We start from the raw sequence: 22644 nt of genomic DNA, 5'->3' as shown, positions 1-22644 counted from the left end.
CGCAGACAAAGGCATAGGCACCAGGGAGCCCCGTTGGAAAGGGGAGGAAGGCCCGAGAGACCTGGACGCCCCATCTCAGCCCCCGCGGTCAGCCCTGGCAAGTCTTGGGCTTTGCCGCTGCACACCGTGGTCACAGACTTGAGCCAGTGGGCTCAGGGGAGCGATGGCCTTGGTGTGGGAGCACCGGCCCCGGGACAGCAGACAGGAGAGGCCGGGGACCCGCTAGGGCCCGAGGCGAGAAGACCTGAGCGGGTCCGCAGGGAGCCCGCTGGACCGCGGCTTGGTTCAGCCACGGGAGGCTCCTGGGGTGGGCGATCCCACACCGTGGGTGGCCACTTCAGCCTCAGGGCCTCTGAGGTCCGGTGGTCACAAGGATGGAGCACCGCCTCAAGGGCGCCTAAGGGGGGAGATGGGCCGTGTGCGGCTGGGGGGAAAGGCGAGCACTGCAAGGAGGACTGCAGGATTGGGACAGAGACCGGATTGGGTCCCAGGAGGCCCCAGGGACAGATGATCACATCGGGCGAGCCCTGCATCCCCACCAAGTCTCCCAGAGACGGGGGTCTGGGTGGAAGCATCAGGCTTCAAGACCTCCCGGGCGGACTGTGGGCCTGCTGTGGTGGAAGGTGAGGACCAGAGGGAGGACTGAGGCATCTGGTCCCCAGCATGTTCAATTCGGAGAGGAGGCCCCAGTGTAGGAGGAGCCCAGGCCTGTCCTGATGTCCACATCTGGGTGTGTGAGACTGTGGGCTGTGGTGAGAAGGAACAGGACCTGGGTGTGGAGGGCTTGTGCGTGCGTGTGTGTGTGTGTGTGAGAGAGAGAGAGAGAGAGAGAGAGAGGGGAGCATGGGGTGGGGAGGAGGGTCTCAGGTCCTTCTGGGAGAGAGGATGAGGACCCTGGGGCAGGACTGGCCGTACCCGGTCCTCCCTTCTCAACAAAGAAGCCAGTGCCCCGGAGTCCGGCCTTGCCCTGTTGGCAGCCCAGGGAGGATCGGTCAGCGCTGGCCCAAAGTGGCAGGCATGCTCACTTGTCTCATGGGCTGGAAGGCGGAGCGACCTCGGGGAGTGAGGTCTCGGGCTGAGGGGCACATGGCCTCTATCTCAGGTTGGGGGCTGGCTAGAAGGGCAGGCCCTGGCCAGAAGGAGGATTAGCCTCCCGGGAGCCTGAGGGCATCCCCGTCCCAGGACAGAGGGGTCGGTCCCCACTGCCAGCCCTTTGGGATCTTGCTGGAAGCTGACGGTGGGGGACGGACCCTCGGACATGGACGTGGTGGCTCCTCCCCGTCCTCTGGGAGCTCTCAGGGAGGCGAGGGCCATGCTGGGAGAGGTCGGAGTCGGGTCATCTGAGGAAGCCCACCTGGGAGGCACACGGGAGGCCCTGGTCCTGGCAAGAGTCAATGTGGGGACCCCCGAGGCAGGAGCGAGGGCTCCCACCCACCCCTTGGGACGAGGAGGGGGTGGCCCAGAAATCTGGCCAGCTCTACCTGACCGCCCTGAGAACCCGGGCTGGGTCTGTCGGGCTGAGCCCCTCTTCGTCCCCAGATCCCTGGGCTCTGGGAGGGGAGGGTCTGTGCCTGAGGGTCTGGACTCCGGTCAGTGGAGGAGGCAGGGGTGCAGGTGGGAAACGAGGAGATGCCTCCACAGCAGGATCCCCAGGGCCCAGGCCTGCCTCACACTTCGGTCAGCCACGGGGAGACGGGGCATCGGTGGGCAGACTGAGTTCTCCTCGCCTTTCCTTCCGGCTTCTCCGTGAGAGGAGGCCTCGACACCAGGAGGGTGGCCTCCAGGCAGCACCGGGAGTCTTCCCAGCCTTCCTGGGTCAAGGTCTAGACAGAGGGGTCACACCCATCCAGGGTAGACGGAAGCCCACGTTTGGCCGTCCCTGGAGACCCGTGACGAGCGCTGTAGACCTAATGCAGGCCGGTCCAGATGCGAACCCCCTCGCTTTCCTTCCGTGGAGGCTCAGGGCTGCGTGGTCTTGCGGGGACCCTTTGGCCTCTGGGCCAAGGGGCGTGGGGCTTAGGTCCTGGCAGGGGGAAGAAGTGCCCTGAGAGGCCAAGGAGGGGACCGCCCAGCCTGCACGGGTGGCAAACGCAGGAGTCCAACCCAGCCGTCCTGTGTGCCCTGGGCCCCGGGGCTGTGCTCTGAGCGTGTCCCCTGACGTACCTCCTCCTTTTCTCCCCCAGGGATATCGAGAAGCGGCTGTTGAGCCCTCGGTGTGAGGCAGGAGTCCCTGAGATCACGGTGAGCTGAGTGCCAGTGGTCAAGGTGAGGTACTTGCTCTGAGCCTGGCGCCAGGGTCCCAACCCAGAGGGCACCCCTGGGCACCCGTGGGCGACACAGCCCACTGTCAGCTCTGGGACATCCGGGCCTCTGCTGGCTGGGCTGCACCCTGAGGAGCCACCCACGTGTGTCTTCAGGTTCAGCCCGACACCATCGCCATGCCCCTGGGTCAGAGGAGTGAGCTGTGGAAGCTGGAGGAAGACCCCGGTCCAGGACCGGGACAGGGCCTGGAGGAGGCACAGCAGTGCGGGGCTGGAGGGGAGGAGGCCCTACCTCCCTCCTCCGCCTCTGCCTCCTCCCAGTCCACCGTCCCTTCCCTCTCTTGCTCGGCCCCGTCTCTGGGCCCCCAGGAGGAGGGGTCTGCTGCGGGGACCCCGAGTCCTCCCCAGAGCCCTCAGATGGCCTGCCCCTCGCCCGCGGCCATGGCAGCCACTGCCTGGAGCCTGCCCGACCACGGCTCCAGCAGCTCAGATGAGGAGGGGTCCAGCACCGGGGAGGAGTCCGAAGAAGCCAAGCCCAGGCTCTCTGACATAGTCCAGGAGAAGACAGCTGACCTGGTGGGGTTCCTGCTCCTCAAGTATCTCACCAAGGAGCCGGCCAGCCAGGCGGAGATGCTGGCGATCGTCGGCGAGGATGAGCAGGACGCCTTCCCCGGGATGCTGGGCCAGGCGTCCGAGTGCATGCGGCTGGTGTTCGGCGTGGAGGTGAAGGAAGTGGACCCCGGCGAGCACTCCTACGTCCTGGTCGCCGTCCTGGGCCTCACCTGCGATGCGATGCTGAGCGGTGAGCAGGGCCCGCCCAAGACCGGCCTCCTGGTGGTGCTCCTGGCGGTGATCCTCCTGGAGGGCGACCGTGCCCCCGAGGAGGTGGTGTGGGAAGCGCTGGGGGTCATGGGGGTGTATGCCGGCGAGGAGCACATCATTTACGGGGAGCCCCGGGAGCTCCTGACCAACGTCTGGGTGCAGGAAGGGTACCTGGAGTACCGGCAGGTGCCCGGCTGTGACCCTGCCCGCTACGAGTTCCTGTGGGGTCCCAGGGCCCACGCGGAAACCAGCAGGTTGCAGGTGCTGGAGTATTTGCTGCGGGTCTATCCCGGGCTGCCGGTTTCCTCCCTGGCCCCCTCTGAAGAGGCTGTGAGCCATGAGGAAGAGGGGGCCTGAGCCCCAGGGGTGGCTGTGGTGCGGTCCGGGCCCTGGCGGGGTCGGCAGCTTGTCCTGCGGGGTGCCGGGCACGAAGTGAGGCCGTTTCTTGGTTCTTCCCTGTTGGGGTGTGTGTGTGTGTGTGTGTGTGTGTGTGTGTGTGAGCGTGTGTGTGTAGAGAGAGCCCTGGGATTTCGAAGCAGTGCGGGGCCAGGGAGGTTTGGGGGAAAATGCAGGGCAAAGAGCCTCCTTTGGGGATGTGGAGGGCGGTTCCCTGCGATGCCTCCCAAGTTCAGAGCTCGTGTCCCTGGTGAGCTCTCCAGTGGGTTCCTTGGCGTAGGAGGTTTCATCGGCTTCAGTGGCTGAGTGTGTGCGTGACATCCCCCAACACAGCGTTTGTCCTGACCCAGTTCAAGAGTTACGAGTTTGGTCATGTCCCGCGGCCGTCTGGGGGACTCTGTGGGTTAAGCATCTGCCTTTAGCTCAGGTCCGGATCTCAGGATCTTGCGATCTAACCCCACATCGGGCTCCCTGCTCAGTGGGGCCTGTTTCTCCCTCTCCCTCTCTGTGTGCTGTTTCTCGAATAAATAAACACATAAAATATCTTTCAGCAAAAAGGATTTTTGCCGTGTCCTAGAAACCAGCCTAGACACCTTGCCTCCTGTTTTGGGCTCTGGGCCAGAATCACAGGGCTTGGCCTCGGGGTGGGTTGGGAAGGCGCAAGAACGGAATAGGAAGGGGAAGGGGGTCAGGAACGGGGGAAGATAAGCGTGTGGGTTCTTGCCTCTGATGCCCCGCTGGCTGTCATGGTGTCCATGCCAGAGGCACACAGACGGGGCTCCTGCCCTGGCTTGGTTCTTCAAGAAAGGAGGAGAGGCGTCCTCTCAGCACAGAGGGAGCTCGGCTCACTGGCTCCTCGATTCCTCGACGTGGGCTGAGTTCGACCGTCTGGAAGGCCCTGCGGGTGAGCGCGGAGGACGCTAGAAGCAGGACGCGTCCCGGCCGTAGGGGACTGTGTGGAGCAGTCCCAGTCGTGGCACGAAGGTGGGCAGGCGTGCCCTGAGAGCTGCAGATGAAGCGGAAGCCGTGAGGGGGTGTTGCTCCCGAGGCGAGGACTTGCCCTGGAAATGCCCCTGACCCAGCCCGGGGGGCAGGGCTGTGACTAGAGGGGCCCCATGATCGCTTCTGTGCTGCCGGTCACGGGGAAGCTGGGTGGTGACAGTGACCCTCTTTGGGCATCGGGTGCTTTGGGGGCGGGAGAGATGTCTTAAATGGATAAATGATAAATGTCCAGTGCCGGCCCCCCCCCCTTGTGCTCCTCCTGTCTCCAGGCTAAGAGGGAAACAGCGTGGCCTGTCCTCTGGCACTTAGGAAGGCTCCCGTGGCAGAATCCTGTTTGTCACAGGCATTCCTATCGAAGGCGCCCCAGGGACCCTGGATCCGTTCTTTGCCATGGCAGCGCAGAACAGAGAGCGCACCGTGTCCTCAGCCAGACTCTGGTGTCAGACCCACGGACGCTTATGCGTGTGTGTCCTGCCCGACGTGTGGGCCTTACTGCTCCGCGCAGGGCGGGCGGCCTTCCCCACAGGAGCCCCCGCTCGGGAAACGGGCTGTAGGGATGCTTCCTGCCTCCTGCACCGCCAGGTCCCTGAGCTGCCCCGTCAGTGGCCGCGGGGCGGTCATGAGTCTCTTTTGGGAGCCGGGCAGCCAGCTGCATGTGGGCCTTGTGGGAACTGGGGTGGGGGGGCCTCCTCCTGGGGCCCGGCCCGCAGCCCCCATGCCTCGTGCACTGCCCAGCCTGTCCTGACCCTGGCCTCGGTCTGCAATGCCTGGGGTCTCGTCCTCCTGTCTCCCCGCTGCCAAGCCCTCACTCCCCAGTCTTCTCACACTCCTCCTTCCTCGGGAGGCCCCAGCCGTGGATCCCGCTCAGCGTGCCCGTGCTTCCGCTAGAGCTGACTCGACACCCTGGTGGCGCGTGTGCCCGGGGCCCGCGAATGACAGTCGTCGCCCGGTGACTGCGTGAGACCGTGTACAACGCTGTGTTATTTTCGGAGATGTCCTGTGTAACCCCAACTGCTTCATGAAGCAGGTGGCCCTGTGCAGGTGACGCTGAGGCTTTGCTTCCTGAGGCTGAGCCAGAGAGGGCGTGTGTCCCTGTCAGCCATCCCCAGAGCCTGCTGGGACCCTGGTGTCTGCAGTCGGGCCGTTGGAGCAGAGGAGAGACTTGCAGGTGACGGCGTGGCCACCGGCACGCTCCCCAACTCACCCCAGACACCCCCAGTCTCAAATGAGGACTTAGAAAGCAGCCCTGGAGGAGGGGGTTTGGGTTCCCAGGCAGCAGGCTGTACAGAGGTTTGGCCGCCCCAGGAGAGGTGGAAGGAGGAGCACCTCCGTGGCATCCCGTCTGGACTGCCCTGGGCCGAGCAGGGGAGGGTTAGGGGAGCACAGAGGAGGCTGAGGTGAGCTGGAGCCCGTTTGACCTCTTGAACTGGGTGCTCTCGGCCCACGTTGCAGGACTGGAGCCCGTGGGGCACTCCAGGATGGAAGCAGGGGATACCGCGTGCCCTCCTCGGACGGAACGGACTTGGAGGTCGTGGGATGGTGTTTGATGCAGACCGTCCTGGACTGCTTTGCTTTCCCACCTGGGACTCGCCCAGCGCCACCACGAGCGTCCCTCAGGAAGGCACTTCAGGGGTGCCAGGCTCTCTCAATCGTGTCGACGGTAACACACGTCCCCCGGGTCCCCGGCAACTGTGGCCAGGGCTGGGCAGGGCAGGAACCGGCCCCCTTGCCCGTTGGCCGGACGACATGACGGTCTCTCGGTGGCCTGACCCGTTCCCAGGAGGGGCTGGTGTGAGGTGTCTCAAGCACGGTCCTGCTCCTCTCAGAAGCCCCCGTTGCCCGGGCACAGCCATGCCTTCCTGAAACCCCGCCGCCTCGCCAGGGGTCTGGCCTTCAGGCTGGCTCCCACCCACCTACCATCCTCTGGGACAAATACCGCTGTCCCCGGTCCTGGCGCCTTCACGATCAAGCCTGGGGCCTCTCTGCCTGTACCGGGCCCGAGCTAGGGCTGAGCACAGGGCAAGGGCAAGTGGCGGGAGGCAGGGTGCGAGGCCAAGGGACGGTCACGAGACACTGGGAACGGCAATGCTGCATTTCCCGAGCCCCCGGACAGAGGATGTGTGCAGAGGGTCCCCCGGACACTCACCCTTGGGCAGGCCGTGACAGTCCTTAGACCCGGTGGGAGGGTGTTTTGAACTGCCGGCCCGCTGCGTGTCTGATGTGTAGCCTGCCCAGGGGAGTGAGCCCGCTGGACACCGTTGGACCGCCCCGTCGGCTGGGAGGGAAGGGGACGGGACTGGGAAGGGGCGTGGCAGAGCAGCGGCCGGGCCCGAACCCAGAGCAGCCTTCGCTGGGCCACGGCGCCTCCATCCGCGTGCGAGCGGGATCTTGTCCTCCCACGATGCCCCATCCCCCACTGACGTGTCCTGTCTTCCGAGGACGACTCCTGGCTTTGGGAGTTCCCGACTTTGCTGTCGAGGACCGTGAGCTCTAGGAGAGGTCCCTGTCAGACGCACTGTAGGACGTCCGTCAACTGGGGTCTGTCGGATCGATTTCTCCGGCGGAGAGCCGGCTACAGCTTTCTGAGAGGAAGAGCACAGAGTAAAGAGATGCTCACCCCATCCTCTGGAGGGTGTCTCCGGACGAGGAGTACGGGTCATCACTGTGGATGCTGACCCTGCGCATTCGGCTGAGGTAGAGGCTGTCGGGGTCCCCAGTGGAAAGGGACCCTTTCATTTGCCTGTTTCGCGTGGTGCTGTTGGGGGGAGGTCACTGTGCCCAGCCCCGCCCTCTGGGGAGCCGGGCTGCGCTCCTCCTCTCTGGGGGAGCGGTATCTACTGTGGTAGCTTGGGCCTCGCCTGTGGGAGGCTTGTCCACTCTCGTGCATTTGCCCCTTCACCATGCCATCCTGTATTTCCTCACTAGGGACTCGGGGAGGTTTTATTCTATCGTTTGGGTCACATCCCAGTTTTGCTCGATTTGGTCGCTCACACTGTTCTAGCGTTGGTCTTCCGAAAGGGTCTCACTCAGCTTCCGAGTCCCTTTGAGGTACAGAGTGGCTTTGTTTCGCTTTCATTTTATTTTTACCGTGTCCCTACTTTCTGGCACTTTGAGATGCTCCAGGCTCCTTGTGACCTAATAAGATACTGATTTCTGTACTTCTACATCTATATCTCTATATTTTGTCTGTCTGTCTGTCTCTCTCTATCATACAGGTCTCTGGCTCCGGTTCCTGACACGGGGCTCCTAAATCCCTTGTAAACGGGGGTGCTGGGAGGATCGCTTCTCCTAACGTATAGTCTGTGATCCCCTGTTTGACACGGGGCTCCTAAATAAAACCCTTGTCATTTCCCGAGAGGTAAGAGCCCTAGGAGCATGTTTTGTTCTAACCAGGTGACCCTAGCTGGGCTCCTGGGTGGCCCTGGAGGTGGCGACAGCTCAGCAGAGAGACCAAGCCGTGATTAGAAGCTTGACGTGTTCATCCGTGCCGCCCCATTCTGCAGAGCGGGGAGTCCCGGGGGCCGGACCTGGCGTTAAGAATCAGTCGTGCCAAAAAAAAAAAAAAAAAAAAAAGAATCAGTCGTGCCATGGGGCGCCCGGGTGGCTTGGTGGGTTCAAGCCTCTGCCTTCGGCTCAGGTCATGATCTCAGGGTCCTGGGATCGAGCCCCGCGTCGGGCTCTCTGCTCAGCGGGGAGCCTGCTTCCCCCCTCTCGCACTGCCTGCCTCTCTGTCCACTTGGGATCTCTGTCTGTCAAATAAATAAATAAATCTTAAACAAACAAACCAAAAGAATCTGTCTGATTATGAGGAAGCCTCCATAAAACAGCCCAGGGGCTTGGGGAGCTTCTCGGCACGTGAATACACCAACGTTCCGGGAGAGTGGTGCCCCCCAATCCACGGGGACCGATGATGATCCTGTGCCCGGGTCTCTCCCCGACCTCCCCCGACGGATGCCATCATCGGGCCGTTCCTGCCCTTTAACAGGGTGATAAACACAAGTGTCTCCCTGAGTTCTGTGAGCTGTAGTAGCAAACTGTCGACTCCACGGTGGGAAGGCCCAGGGAAGCCCCGGTGTGTAGCCCACTCCGAGCTGTGGGTAACGTGGGGACCTGAGCGACTGGCATCTAAGGTGAGGGGCCGTCCTGCGGGGCCGAGCCCTGACCCCGCGGGATCCGGTGCTGTCTGCGGGTGGAGAGGGTCGGAGGGGGGGGGGCCGGGGATCAATAATTGAGTCAGGACACCCAGCTGGTGCGGCAGACTGCTTGCTGTGGGGGCGGGGGGAGCCCCCAGAAGTGTCACAAACGGTGTGAGTGGGGTAGCCGTGTGGGAGTAAAGGACAGACACGTAGCACCAAGACCGAGCTTTTGTCCGTCGCTCAGGCTGCACCTTTCCTGCCCCTGTCCTGGAGTCATCCGTTTGCCTAAGGAGCCCTGCTTCCTTCCCTTGAGGAAGGCATTTAGAAGCCCAGATCGGCGTGCCCGCTGGGCCCGTGCTATCGGGCCATTAGTAGGTATAGGCCCTCTCTGCCGACGGAGCGAGGACACCCCCAGGTGTACTCACGCCCCGCGTCCACGTGTGTCTACGAACGTCTCCATGTGTGATCTTCTGCTCTATGGGGAGCTAGACGTGGCCTCATGCTCCTGACTCCAGGGCTCCTCTGGTACCTCCTGGATCATTCGAGCCTCCTGCCCTCGTTTAGAAGTGAACAACCCTTTCGACAGGGAGTGAATGGCTCCGCCCAGGGGCCATCCATCGGCCTAGCTGCTCAGGTGGACGGACTCGGGTAGGAGTGTCAGGAGGTTAACCTGGGGACACGGCCTCCTCGGGGAAACAGCTCCGTGAACGGGAACGCGGGGGTTATGTCGTTCCCTGGGCCTCGCGTCCTACCGACGCCCTCACTTCCAGAGCAATGTAGGTAGCACCTCCCCAGGCCCCCTCCAGGAAGGGCGTGTCATGCTTTCGTCATACGCTTGCCAGGGCTGGATTCCTCGGGCGGGCTGCATTCCTCCCTGGGATTCCACGGGCCGCTGTGTGATTTTGTGCCTGTGTGTACTTGGCATACAGGAAGGCACACCCTCGTGCTGTGAAGTTCAGCGGGCTTGACAAGTGCATCGTACCATCCAGTCACCGGGCCGGGAGTACGCAGAATGTTGTCACTGTCCTAAAATGTGCCCTGCCTCCACCTAGTCGGTCCTTCCTCCTGTCTCCCGAGCCCGTGGCGATCGCCGATCTTTTGGGCCAGTTCTCTAAGTTTGCCTTGCCCGGACGCCGTGGACCTGGAATCCGACGGTAAGCAGCCTTTGAGAAGGACCTGCAGGAACTGGAATCCTCTGTCTTTTTCTCTCTTGGTCACTTCTCCTTGTCTTTGCCAAGAACCGACTTCTGTTGCCGTCGATTTTCTCTGCTGCTTGTCTTTTTCCTCGGCGGGATTTCATTTGTAAGTAGTCTCTACCCCCAGAGTGGGGCTGGAAGTCACAGCTCCGAGATCAACAGGCACATACTCCGCCGACCGGGCCGGCGGGGCCCCGGTCGCATCTCGCTTCTCTACTTCATCTGCTCCTCGCACTCTGTTCTCTCTTGCTGTCTTCCTTGTGCTTGCTCGGGGTTCCCTCTGCTCTTTGGCCAGCGTGCTGATGTGGCAGGTTAGGTGTCGGGGCTTTCGGCCTGCTGGCTGGTGGCTTTTCACGTGGGCGTTTCCCACTGTGCGCTTCTCGGGGGCTCTTCGGCCCCATCCCGTGAGCTTTAGCGCCGAGTCTCTAGCGCTTGTGCATGTGAAAGAATTTTCCAGGCTCCTTCTGTTTCCCGGTGTGATTCGGTGGTGACGTCTATGGCCCGAATTGCTGTCTGCCCCACGTTCATTGGGGGCCTCCGTGCTCCCGGCCCCTCAGGGTGTGACTGTTGCTGGAGACAGGGCCTTTTAAGTGGTGACAGAGTTCAAAGGAAGCCGGCGAAAATGAGTGTGGCCTTCAGTATGGCCGGTGTCCTCGGGAGAGGAGTGGAGGAGGACGCGGCAAAGGAGACAGCAGGGGCGGGGCTTGCCTGCACGCCGGGGGTCGGGGGGTGGTGGCCGTGGCAAGAGGCAGCGACAGGGCGGCCACCTGCGCGCGGAGGAGAGAGGCTGTCGGGAGAGCCCACGCCTGCCGGCACCTTCCTCTTGGACTCCCTGTCTTCCGAACCGGGAGGGAATCGGCGTCCGTCGTGCAAGCCGCGCAGTGTGTGGTCTGCGGATGTGGCAGGCGGGGCCGACGGACACGGTTCTCTGGGGACGCGCTGCCTGACCTCCATGTGTTTGCGCGTTTCCCGCCCCACGCTCCGGGGTGGTGGAGGACGGCTCTCCTTCCGTTTTGGCCGGAGGGCATACCTTGTTGGGTGTCAGCCCTTTAGGTTCTGGAGGCATGGGCTGTGGACAGGCACGCAGGCTTTCTGGAGAAAGGACCCCGGAGAAGGGTATTCAGTCTGTGCTTGGGGGGGTTCCCCGTAGCTGCCCGTAGATCCCCTGGCCTTCAAGGGCCGCCGGAGTCTTCCTTCCTGAGCTGCGGCTGCCCATTCTCTCCTTCAGGGAGAGCGGGCTGTGTCCGCCGGCTCCGGCCACTTCACGGAATGCCGCCTCCTGGGCGGCTTCCCCGGCAGGCGTTCGGTTTCTCACGTTTCTGGAAGCCAGTCGTCCAAGACCCAGGGGTCGCAACATTTGGTTCCCGGTGACAGAGAGCCTCTCTTCTTGGCTTGGAGAAGGCCGCGTCTTCTCACGGTGCTCCTCCCCCTCCCATGGCCTCTTTTCTGTTCCGCGGCCTGTCTCCTGATCAGGTGGCTGCTGAGGGGAGCACTCAAGGGTCGTCACCGCGGGCAAAGGGAGCGATTTTTTATGAGTGGGGCCCCCACCATCCAGGAGTGAGTGCCCGGGGACCCTCGCTCCTACTTAAGGCCACAACAGCTGGGCCACATTTCAGCAAGCGCCCATGCGAGCCTTCCACAGCACTGGCCTCGGCGCGGCGCTCTCCGTGGGTACTGGCTTCTGCCGGACCCGAGAGCGCCAGGGCGGGCGCGGCCATTTGCTGTCTGCGAAGGAGCGGAGAGGCTGAGGGCATCAGCTCCAGGTGGCCGGACACAAGGCCCCTGTTGGGGGCAGAATCGGAGGCCTGCTGTCCCCAGAAGCTCAAGTCCATCCGCGCTCCCACGTGGGGGCACTCGGTAACCTACTCCCCGTTCCTGTCTCCCCAGTGCATTCCACCTCGCTCGGGCCCCTCACAGGCACGGCGGCAGGAACAGGGTCCCTGGTAGGTGGCAGACGGGGTGGTCAGTGAGGGGAACGGTGGTCCAGGCCCCTGGACCCAAGAGCACACCCAGAGGTGGCCCAGGCGCTCCCAGTGGCTCCCGCCTCTCCTGCTGTGCTCGGGAAGAAGGAAAGGCTGAGGCCCCTGAGCGCTTGTCTCCGAATGGTCTGGACAGAGGGTTTTCCTGGCCCCTCTTGTCCATGATGGCCGCAGGTGGTCTCAGTCGTGGGGGAGAGGGTGTAAGGACAGGCGAGCATCCTGGCGCCGGGTCCCCGTTTGTCGGGCTCTCCCGATAGAGAAGGCAGGAGACCGAAGAGGTGGGCTCCTGGCTGCCCCGTGCGCATCCACAGGGAGGCTCCTGGGAGGTCGGGGCTGCCTCCGGGCCGGAGCCGTGATGAGCCCCGTGGGTCCCGGCCTCACGGCGGCCTGGGTCCCCACTCCCCTAGCTGGACCCCAGTGCCCTCTCGGATGTCAAAGGTCCTGGGGAAGTAGCGGGGCTCCCCAAGTGCAGATTGGGATTCCTTACCAGGACCGCTCTGGGGGGCGGGCGGGGGGGGGCGGGAAGGAGGTCCCTGGGCCAGGTGGGTGAGGGTGCATAAAAGGTCCCAGGGCCGGACCGGGGGTGGGGGGCGGGGGGGGGGCGCGGGGCAGCACCATGGGCCCAGACCCCTGAGGGCCTGTGTGCGGGATCCATCGGTGACAACGCAGACCCGCCCTGCCCATGTCTGAGGTTCTGCCCCGGGCCAAGAGCTGGGACCCGGGCCCGTCTCTGCGTCTTGACACCACGCCCAAGCCCCTGGTCGGGTTGCAGGAGTGGCTTTGATTCTGACCATGGCCTCTCGTCAGCCTTACCTGCCCGTCTGTAGAGCAGGATTCCTTGCCCTGTCTTTGCCTGGTAAGGTTCACGCCAATCCTCGGCGGCAGTCCTCCACTGAGGGCTCTGTGCCGAAGGCCCGGCCGGTGTCCCTCACAACAGGCCTTTAAGGCCTCTGGGTCCACGAGGCTGACACGGCTTGACACGTGCAAATGCAGCTCTGAGATGTAGCCAAAGGAGGAGGAAGGTCAGAGTAGGAGCCTCGAACCTCGGCGATTTAGCCAAGAGGACAGAAACCCAGGGTTGCCTGGCCTGTAGGATGCAGTGGGCTCCCAAGAGCTGCAGGGCGCCCCCACCTGGCAATAGCGGCCTCCTGCTTGGGAGGCACCTGGTAGGCCTTGGACATGGCTTTCCCAAGGGTGGCATCCATTCTGTCGTCATGGCGACCCGCACTCTGCACACTTTAACCTGGGCTGTCATCAGGTGCAGCTGACCTTTTCAGTGGCCTGTGTTTTGGGGAAGGGGAGGGGCGTGTCCTTGCTCTGAATCCTGCCTTGCAGACTGAGATCCTGAGCCTCAGGGCATCTAGTGGAAGCAGGAGGCCAGTGGGGGAGAGTTGGGGGCGGGGGGCACACTCGGGGCCAGAGTCTGTGCTCCGGGGAACTAGGGGCGTGGGTGGGGGGCGGGTCCTCCTTTGTGCGGGCGTGGGGGGTGGGGCGCTGTGCCAGCCACTGCAGGCCGTTCTGCCGCATCCCTGGCCTCTGCCCTCCGGGTGACAGGAGCATCCCCTCCCCACCCCCACCCCGCTCCCCAGTGGGGACCACAGGAATCTCTCCAAGCCTTTGGCCCGTGTCCCCAGTGACGGGATCGCCCTGGTGCGAGGGGTCGCCCTGGGGGAGAACTGCTCTTCTTGGGCACTGGGCTGCGATTTCGAATGCTCTGCTGGGGCACGAGGTCTCAGCTCTTGGCTCCTCTCTCAGAAGGCCCCGTCGCGGGTCACCGCCTCAGGTTCTGCTGTCCCAGAGCCCCGTGATGGGCCATGCCCTCCTTTGGGGGCTAGGGCCCAGAACACCTAGTCAGTCTCGGTGGCACTGGGGATTCGTGTTTCCTACGGTGAGTCTTGTGACGGGCGTGACCACAATCCTCCCCAAGCCCTCAAGGGCACCCAGAAGAGGCCGTGTGTGCTTCCACGGGACACGCGCCCGAGGACTGACGATGACGGCGCTTCTGTTTCCTTGGGGTGGCCATTCAGGGCGTGAAAGGCCCCGGCTCCCCTCCCCTCCCCTCTGCCACCGCTTGGCCCCTTCTGCAAAGGAGGCACAGAGAGAAAGGGAGCCTAGCGGAGCCGGTGGGGGCCCGCTGAGGAACGGACGTGACCGCAGCCCAGCATGGAGGAGGCCTGGGCAACGCTCGGCGGGAAGAGAGTCCACGGCCGCCAAAAATCTCCCGGCTCTCCCACGTGGGTATCAGACGTCCCGGCTCTCAGTGTCCCAGCACACTGCCCCACGGCCCTCCCTAGGCCACCCTCGCTGTGCAAACTGCCCTTCCACCTTCCCAGGTGGCCCCACCTGGGATGGTATCCTGGGAACCACGGGAAGAGCCAAGGGCGCCTGGGGGGCCTCGGTGGTGGATCGGGCGTCTGACTCCGGGTTGCAGCTCGGGGCATGATCGCAGGGTCCTGGCATCTGCCTGTGTCGGGCTCCCCGCTCAGAATGGAGTCTGCTTGAGGTTCCTTCCCCTCGCTCTGCCTCCCCTTCTGCTCCCTCCACAGCTCTGGCTTGCTCTCCCTCTAAGAAATAAAATCCTAAGAGAAAAGAGAGTAACACGCAGCGCGGCCTGTCCTGTTGCCCCCGAGCACCGGCTGCCTCCAAGACCCATGTGGCCGCCTCGGCTCAGCCCACGGGACGCTTCCACGCTCAGTTCCCTCCCGGGTGAGCTCAGGGTGCTCAGCAGGAGCCCAGCCCAGGAGGGCTCCGGGCCAGCCAGGTTCCATGGGCAGAGGCTGGGAGGGTGGGCACGCAAGCAGGACTGAGCAGTGGGAGGAAGCGTGGGATGGGTCTGGCCCCGAGGCCACGCCGTCTGGGTTGTGCCCATGCGACCACGCCCTGTCTGAAGAGCAGGTGACCCAGGTGACCGTTGGGCCCTCCGGCCCCTTTCTGTGGAGACATGCAGGTCATCAGGCTCCCCGCGGCTGGAGGCTTTGACGGGGGTGGGGTTCAGAACGCTGTGTGGTTGGGGATCGGGAGGCACGTGCGAGGCCAAGGCAGGGATGAAGAGACAAGTGCGCCTGCCAAGAGCTGAGGCGTTCCCGGGTTAAGGACTCTCTGGAAGGGGGTGAGGACCCACTGGTGAGCGTCGGTTCCCGAGGGAGCAGCCTGGGACAGGCTAGACGGGCCGTGGTCAGGCGCGCGCTCGCCTCGGGGGGACGGGGGCCCCTGTTTGCCGTTGCCGTGTGCCCGTTTGCGTACGGGCTCTCCCCCGCTGCTCAGGGGGACCCCCTACTCCTGCCCAGTGGAAAAGTTAAGGGCAGCGGTGTCTCTCCGTCCTGGGGACGGTTGCTTTTCCCCCTCTCTCCCGCTGCCCGGTTCCAGAGCCCATCTGGTATGGTCTATGGCCCGTGAAGGCCACGGCGGGAGCCTGGGAGCTCGTTGCCCGTGCCCCTTGAGACACTCCGTCTCTGAGGCAGCTCGGGGTGCAGAGTGCGCGTCCTCGAGGCGCTGCACGCCCCAGGAGCCGGAGGTCGTTTCCTCCCAAGTCGGAGCATGACGCGCTCGACTTGTTGAGCTCAGAAGAGAAAGAGGGCGACTGGGGACAAAGGGGAAAAGTCACCAGCTCCTCTGACAGGGACGGGAAGAGCCCCCCCCCACCCCACCCCCCATGCATCCTGTCCTCCAGACACCAGCAGGCAGCCTCTGCGCTGCAAACCCGTAGGACCCGGCGGCGACCGTCTCCACCCACCTCTGCGCGCTGGAGGACGGTAGGGCCACCTTTTCTCCCCTCCTGTGAGGTGCGACCTGACCTCTCCTCGTGGGTCAAGGGAAGGTCCTGCCATCCAAGGGCCCCGGCACGACGGGGAGGGGCGCCTGCCCGGCCAGGAAAACCCTGCCGCGGTGAGCCCTCGGCCCCCGATGCCAGCTTCTCGGACCCGTCAGGCGCCACACGGAGGCCTTCCTCAGGAGCGGAGGCGGAAACCCTGAGGGGCCTGACCGAGGGTCTCCTGGGCCCCCGCATCCACCAGGAGGGCTGTCGTGCCGAGTTCTTGACCGCGCGAGCAGAAAGCTGACGCCTAGCCCGCCGCTAAGAAAGAAACATCGCAGAGGCTGAGGGCACTGGGGTTCATCAAAAAGGGGCTCCCTCTCTGACACCTTTTATTAACCTGCCTGATGTCCGACAACCAGACGGCCCCTGGCTGCGGTGGTGTGCCTAGGGGGGGCAATCGGGGGGCCGAGCGGTCGGTGGCAGGTACTCGGGGAAACAGCGGCAGTCGGGACAGCAGTGGAAGGGGCTCGGGGGGTGAGGGGTCAGGGTCACGGGGGGTGACGGGTCCAGCAGCCACACCAGGCAGAGCGGCCACGCCGGGCCCCCAGGGGTGGTAGAGCGGCAGCAGCCCAGCCACGGGGAGCTGCACGGTGGGCCCGGGGAGGAGCACGGGGAGCCCAGGGGCGAGGCCCAGCCCCGACGCGTAAGGGTGTATCTGCGCGGGAGGCAGGGTGACACAGACCCAGGGGAAGGTCGCGGGCTGGGCCACGGCCGGCGCGAGGCAGATGGGCGCCTGGGCACCCCGGGGCTGGCCGTGCACGGGCCGGCCTGCCGCGGCGCGGGTGTCGGCCACGGTGGTCCTGGCCGCCGCGCCGGCAATGGCAGGGGGGGCCGACCCGCTCCTGCCAGGGATGGTGGGGCCGTCGCCCTGTGGGCTGCTCTCTGGCTCCGGCGGGTCCCCGGCGGCGGACAGGACTCCCTCGTGCCGCAGGCCGGGTGTCGGTGCCGCCGGGGGGATGCCCAGGGTGTCGGGCTCGGGCTCGCTTTCCATCTGCCTTACTGTGGATTTCACGGCCACTCTCCTCTTCATCCTCAGGAGCAGGTGAGGACAGTCTCTCTTGAAGAAGGGGCTCCTGTAGAACTGTAACTGCGGGGCAGAATGGAAAGAGGACGAGAGAGTCCGTGTCACAACAGAGTTGATGGCGAGCGGCAGCCGGGTCGGGGCCGCGCTGCGGTCCGAGGCAGCCGTAGGCCCCGAGGCCTCCTGGGGGAAGGTCCCGGTCCGGGCAGGAAGCCGAGTGCTCGCCGTCCCATCGTCCGCCCTCGCTCACTTAGGACACCCACGGCCCCTGGGGCCAGGGCTCCAAGGGGCCTCCTGGGTCAGCATCCACGTCCAAAGGAGGGGGGCTTGGAGTCCAAGGGAGGGAGGCTCGGGATTGGCAGATGGGGGCGGGAGCCTGGGCGGCTGTCCGAGCCAAGGTCCGCCGGCAGCAGAAGCGCGCCCTGGCTGGGAGGCCCGGGCTCCGGGCGTCCAGGGGCCCGCTGGGCTTGGGAAGCACGCCCACTCCTTCAGCCCTGCACAGGCTTCCAAGGGGCTCTGGGGCAGCACAGTCCCCAGACGCCCAGGGACACCGCTAGTTCACGAAAGGGGCCCGACCACCCGCCTCGGCAACGGCTGAGAGCTGCGGGAGCCCCACGTGGGCACGCTCACAGCCCCCGGTGACGCGGGGGTCCCCCACCCCCCACCCCCACCCCCACCCCACCCCCGAGCAGCAGGGCGGGAGGATCCGGTGTTTGCGGAGGTTTCGGGCACGGGCCCCATGCAGGCAGTGTGCCGTTTGGGGGTGCCCAGAGCAACGACGTCCCTCACGTGTGGCCATCCCCGGATGCCCATCGCCTCACAGACACACCCAAACAAAAGACACAAACCTGGAGAAATGGGGAAAGCCGGGCGGGGGGGGGGGGGAGGCTGAGGGGAGGGTCGCAGAAGAAAGAAAGGGAAAAAAGGAGACGACCCTTTCTCCCTCGTGAGGAGAGCTCTGAGCGTCTACTCTCTTACCAGTTCCCAATGCCCACCCCCCCAGCACTGAGTGCCCGCCCGGGTCGGCAGCGCGCCCATCACGCGGGTCCTTGAAGAAGGCACCCCTGACACCCTTGGCGCCATCCTGGGCACTTTCCCCACAGTGGGTCTCGGTCGCCGACCCCACCGCCCAGAGGGAGACCCGGGCCCCAGATGCCCAGGAGGCGGCCCCGGGGGCTCCCACCCCCCACCCCGACCCCAGCACGCCAGAGCCTGGCGGCTCGGCCCCCGTTACCTTGCTCAGGACGTGGACAGGGGCCCCTCCGGTGAGAAAGCTGGTAAGGCAGATGGATGTGTGGACGTCCCGGCGCAGTTTGCTGAATCCATACAGGTTGAGCTGGCGGACGAAACTCTTCATACAGTCCGTTTCGAACACTTTGTCCGGACCCTCCCTCTCCAAAACCTCCTTCTGAAACAGCTTCTCGTTGATGCCTATGCAGGTGCCATCCTTGGCCCACCAAATGGACGCAAACTGGGTGCTGTTGACGATGGCCCACAGCTTCTTGGGAAAGGGCAGGCAGAGGAGGCTGCCTTCTCCCACCGACAGGGCGTCCTGGGAGGTGCGCGGCCTTTTGAGCCGAGGCTCTTGGGTCAAGGCCTGGAAAGCGTTTTCCTCCAGCAGCAGCCTGAATCCAGGGTCCCCAGGGGACACCGGCTGCGCCAGGGTGAGGGGAGGCTGTGCTGGAGGAGCGCTGCTCTCCGGGCCCACGGCGGCAGGAGCCCCCGCTTCTGGAGGGGAGGGCGGCGGCCCCAAGCCCCGCGCCGGGCCCGGCGGACCCCGCTTCTCCTTGCTGGCCATACTCCGCTCCGGCGCGTCCCTCCTTCCTGTAGACCTGCGAGTGCGGCCTGGCCGGCTGCACCCCTTGATAACAGGGCGGCCCGGGGACATCACAAAGGGGCTCCAGTTACTTGGGGGGTGACATCACAAGCCAGCCAGCCAGTGACCTGATAAAGGTCCAGCCACACGAGTGACCTGTCGGCACGCCAACCTTCCGGTCACACCCGGTCCTTCCCTGGGCAAGGGGAGCCTCGTCTATGGCTTTAAAGTAACACACCCCACAGGGGCGCCTGGGTGGCTCCGTGGGTTAAGCCGCTGCCTTCGGCTCAGGTCATGATCTCAGAGTCCCGGGATCGAGCCTCGTATCGGGCTCTCTGCTCGGCAGGGAGCCTGCTTCCCCCCCTTTCTCTGCCTGCCTCTCTGCCTGCTTGTGATCTCTCTCTCTCTCTCTCTCTCTGTCGAATAAATAAATAAATCTTTAAAAAAAGTAACATACCCAACATCCAGGGCCAACCCCAAACCGTCCTTCCATCCCACACCTAGCTCCCCGGGTGCCGGCTGACCTCCGCTGGCCTGCGTCCTTCAAGAGGTCAGAGGTCATTCTCCGGGCCCATGGGTCTGGAGAGTCCCTACCGAGATGCACGCTTTCAAGCAGGGGGCAGAGGCTGGGGCTGGCGTCCACGGTCAAGGGTGCGGGCCACGCGGGCCTTTTAGCATTGTCGCACCAGGGTGCTGAGGTCCTCCTCGCAGACCCTCCTAGTCCACCCACGCCGGGGGTCCCCCGAGGCCACATGGCCGATGGCTGCTTAGGTGAACAGGTTAGCCAGGTGTGTCCCACCACCACCCTGCAGATGGAGGAGGAGGAGGAGGACGAGGACGAGGGGAGGAGGAGGCCTTCTCCTTCCTTGCCTCTCCTCAGCCTGCACGTGCCCTCCTTCACACCCGGCCACCACCTCCCAGGCAGGCTGTGGGGCAGGCCGGGAGCCGCTGGCCTCACACCGGCTGGCTTCCTTCTCTTTCCTCCACTGACGGTGGCAGGGGCACCCGTCCCGGTTGGTGGCCAGGGTTTGAGCTCCAGGATCCTTCTCTGGGCTCTGGGGCCTGGAGGATCCGGAAGAGGAGGCCAGGCAGAGAAACCTTCTAGCGCATTCTCCCCACGTGCAGGCCCACCTCCCCCCAAGCACTCCCTCCCCAACTCGGTTGTGGGCGTGGGACTCAGTGAGTTTCCAGAGATTGCCACGCAGCAGACGCACCGCCAGACTGGAGGCTATTTTGTCCAGCAGCAAATAGGAAATAGAGTCTGCGGCCCGGGGCTCCCCGCGGGGCCTCACTCCATCCCCGGCAGGTACAAACCGCGGGCTGAAATGCCACCCGAGCTGAGTGCCCGGGAAAATGCCGAGACAGCGGGGGCCGACGGACAGAGGGCCCAGGGCAACCGACGTAGGGGGGAGCGGCACCAGCGGCTGCCGTCACCGGGCGCCGCCTCGGGACCACGACAAGGGCCCGTCACGGGTTCAGACTGGCCTGGGGCTGGAGAGTAGTGTCGTGGGGCTCCCGAGCTGTCGCGGTGTCGGCAGGGGTGTCCCAGGCCACTGGTCGAGGCTCCAGGGCGTCCGTCTTTCCCTCCACATGCTCCGTGTTCAGGCTGTCCCTGCGGGTGCGTTACAGATGTTCACCCGCCCCCACACCCCGCACCCCGGCCCTCCTTGGCTGCTAGAGGATATTTCCTCGTGGGCTGAGAGCATCCCTGTGGCCTGAACCACATCTAAAGTCAGATGCACATGGTACCATGGAAAAGGAGGAACCAGTTTATTGAACAGCTGCAGGGAGGAAAAACAGTGGATTGCGCTACATTTGTTCCACACCAAGCAGGAAAGGCCTCGCCATCCCGAGCGTTCCCTCTACCTCAGAGACCACAGGCTTGGCGCAGCCTGTGCCAGGCGGTCTCACGCACGCGTGTGTGCTGGACACCCGCTGAGCCTGGTTCAGCCAGGGCAGCGGCCGCACATGTCCAACCCTTTCCTCTCGTCCTCAGTGAGAATGTTGGTGCTCCTTTTCCCTCCTGGAACAAAGGGCTGCTTGTTCTCCCCAAAGGCTCTTAGCCTGGAGGGCTGCTTACTTCTGCCTTGACTCAGGGCTCACCCCGCGACCCCTCCATTCTGCGAGCCATTGCTCTCCTCAAGAAGGGTCTGGGACCGGCAGGAAGGGCTTCTGTCAAGGGCAGACACAAGGCCTCAGATCTTAATAATTCCCCCTTCCAGTGGCTGTTCCATCTCCGCCACTCTGGCCCGCATTTCTTGTTTCAGGTCACGCGTGATTGTTGTCTGACAGCCCGTACTCCCAGACATAGGCAAAGCCCAGACCATTTCTTGCTTTTTGCGGCTGTTCTGGCGGCAGCAGCTACTGTATGGATCTCAAGGGGGAAATGATGACGTGCCCTGACGGCACTGCGCCCCCGGGTGGGACAGGTGCGCCAGCAACTTCTACTTCCGCAGCAGAACACCTTATGTCTCCAATACAAGCTTGTAAAAAAATACTTTAACAGAATATACTGTACAGAACTAGGATTTGACACGGTATATTACAATGCTAAAATATTTGTATAAATACTATACAGGCACAGAGTCACTCCATTAGAAAGGGCTCAGCAATGGGGGCATTAAAAACTGCTGTCGGTGCTGCCCGGGGAGAAAGCGCCCCCCGCAGGAGCCACGCCGAAAAGGCGGTGCGGGCACAAGGGGCCCTGAAGCTTCCGCGACAGCGCCTGCTGACTGCACCCCAATGGCAGACACGAAGTTATGTGGTGAGGCCAGCCTGGTTTAAAGAAACATTTTCAAAGAACACTTCTGATGGGAATTTTAGCACTTTGAAAACCAGTTCCTTCTCTGGCCTCATCAGCCATCCGTAACAGAGCCAAGCCAGCTCCCGAGGCGCCTGCCCAGAGAGGATCGCTTTCTCCTTCTCACCCGTGGTCCCTCCATCACACCCACAGCCGCTGACAAACCCTCCCCCCAGCCCACACTGCGCGCGCCCGTCCCCTGCCCTGTGTGCGTCCCGTCACGGTGAGTCACTGGTAGGCATTGAGTGCAAACAAGGCATGAGATGGAAGTCCCTGGAGCCCCCGCTCCAGTTCTAGTTCTGGGTGGGGTAAACGGAGAGGCAGAAGAGGGTAGAAGACAGCGTGCGTCCCGGTCCACTTGCACTCTGTTCGAGGGAGTGTGTCTAATCTGGCATTTCAATATTTAATTTGGGAGGTGGGAGGACATACTTCCCAGGGCTCTGGGTGATGACCACCCTGGTCTTCTTCCGAAACATTGGAGCAATTTTAGGAGGTTCTGGAACTGGGGTTTCTTCCGTTTCCTCATTATCTTCATGATGGAGGTCGTAGGAAATGTTTCCATATTCTCTCAAAAATGGGAAGATCTCAAGCAGAAACTGACAGAAATCCTTGCGAATACCAAACCACCCTGAAAAGGAAGGATGCACTTTTTCAAACACTGGCCTCCACGGACTCTCCTGTCACTTTCCTTTCCTGAACGTGAAGTTTTGCTCGTACAACGTAACGCTTTCTCCTGCTGCCTTAGCAACGAAGATCGAGCGAAGCCTGATACCCACTGAGGGAAGAAGAAAGGCCTGTGGCTCCCTGGCTCTCTGACAGGGGCTTCCCACATGGGCCGCGACCCCAGGGAGCACTGTGACCTTGCCAGAGATCAGGGGAGGGGGGTGCCTTCTGATGGGGGCTCTGGTGACGGGACGGCTCCAGTATGTCTCGGATGGATACCTGCCTCCTGTCGCCTTCCCGACCGGACATGCTCACACAGGACAAAGAATGGCAAGAACGGCAACCAAAAAGGGGCTTCTGTCAGCATCTGGCAGGCACGCTGGTCCAGGCCGGCAGGCAGCCTGAGCTCACAAAGCCCTTCAAAGCTCCTTCTCTGAGGCCTGCTCCTGCTCTCTCTACCATGGGACCATCGGCTCAGTGCTGGCTCTCCCAGGGCACAACCCCCGCTCCAGCTCCCTGGCTTCCAGAATGGCATGCTCAGGCTACCTGCAAAGGAGCTTACAGTCTAGTGAGGAAGGAAAGATCACTTCAAAACCGAATGTGCTGTCACGCAGGTGAAGAGAAGAGAGGGCAAGCAGGGCACCACTGACAAGCCATAGTGATGTCAACAATGTCCCTGGGGAGAGCCAGCAGGACGCAGACACTAAGAGCACTCCTGGGGTTCGGTGGGCAACGTGG

General features: G+C 63.6%; 2 protein-coding genes across 3 annotated transcripts in view; one reads left to right on the top strand and one right to left on the bottom strand.

The window, feature by feature from the left end:
• The first annotated feature begins 1629 nt into the window (after nt 1-1629).
• On the top strand, nt 1630-3440 carry LOC122897529 (melanoma-associated antigen 8-like). The gene is made up of 3 exons (XM_044235775.1): nt 1630-1703; nt 2184-2241; nt 2418-3440. Exons 1-3 carry the CDS (start codon nt 1630-1632, stop codon nt 3438-3440), a joined length of 1155 nt encoding a protein of 384 aa, XP_044091710.1.
• A 16749-nt stretch (nt 3441-20189) lies between these two features.
• TMEM185A (transmembrane protein 185A) overlaps nt 20190-22644 on the bottom strand; it is a 34551-nt gene continuing 32096 nt past the window's right edge. For both annotated transcript variants that reach the window (XM_044235074.1, XM_044235073.1), the window contains one exon: nt 20190-21871. In XM_044235074.1, coding sequence (XP_044091009.1) covers nt 21627-21871 — 245 coding nt within the window. In that variant the 3' untranslated portion in view covers nt 20190-21626. The remainder of the gene's footprint in view (nt 21872-22644) is intronic.

This window comes from Neovison vison, chromosome X (genome assembly GCF_020171115.1).
Source record: "Neovison vison isolate M4711 chromosome X, ASM_NN_V1, whole genome shotgun sequence".
In the NCBI taxonomy this organism is placed as follows: domain Eukaryota; kingdom Metazoa; phylum Chordata; class Mammalia; order Carnivora; family Mustelidae; genus Neogale; species Neogale vison.
The sequence above is the reverse complement of the archived record's forward strand: the minus strand, read 5'-3'. Positions and strand labels throughout refer to the sequence as shown.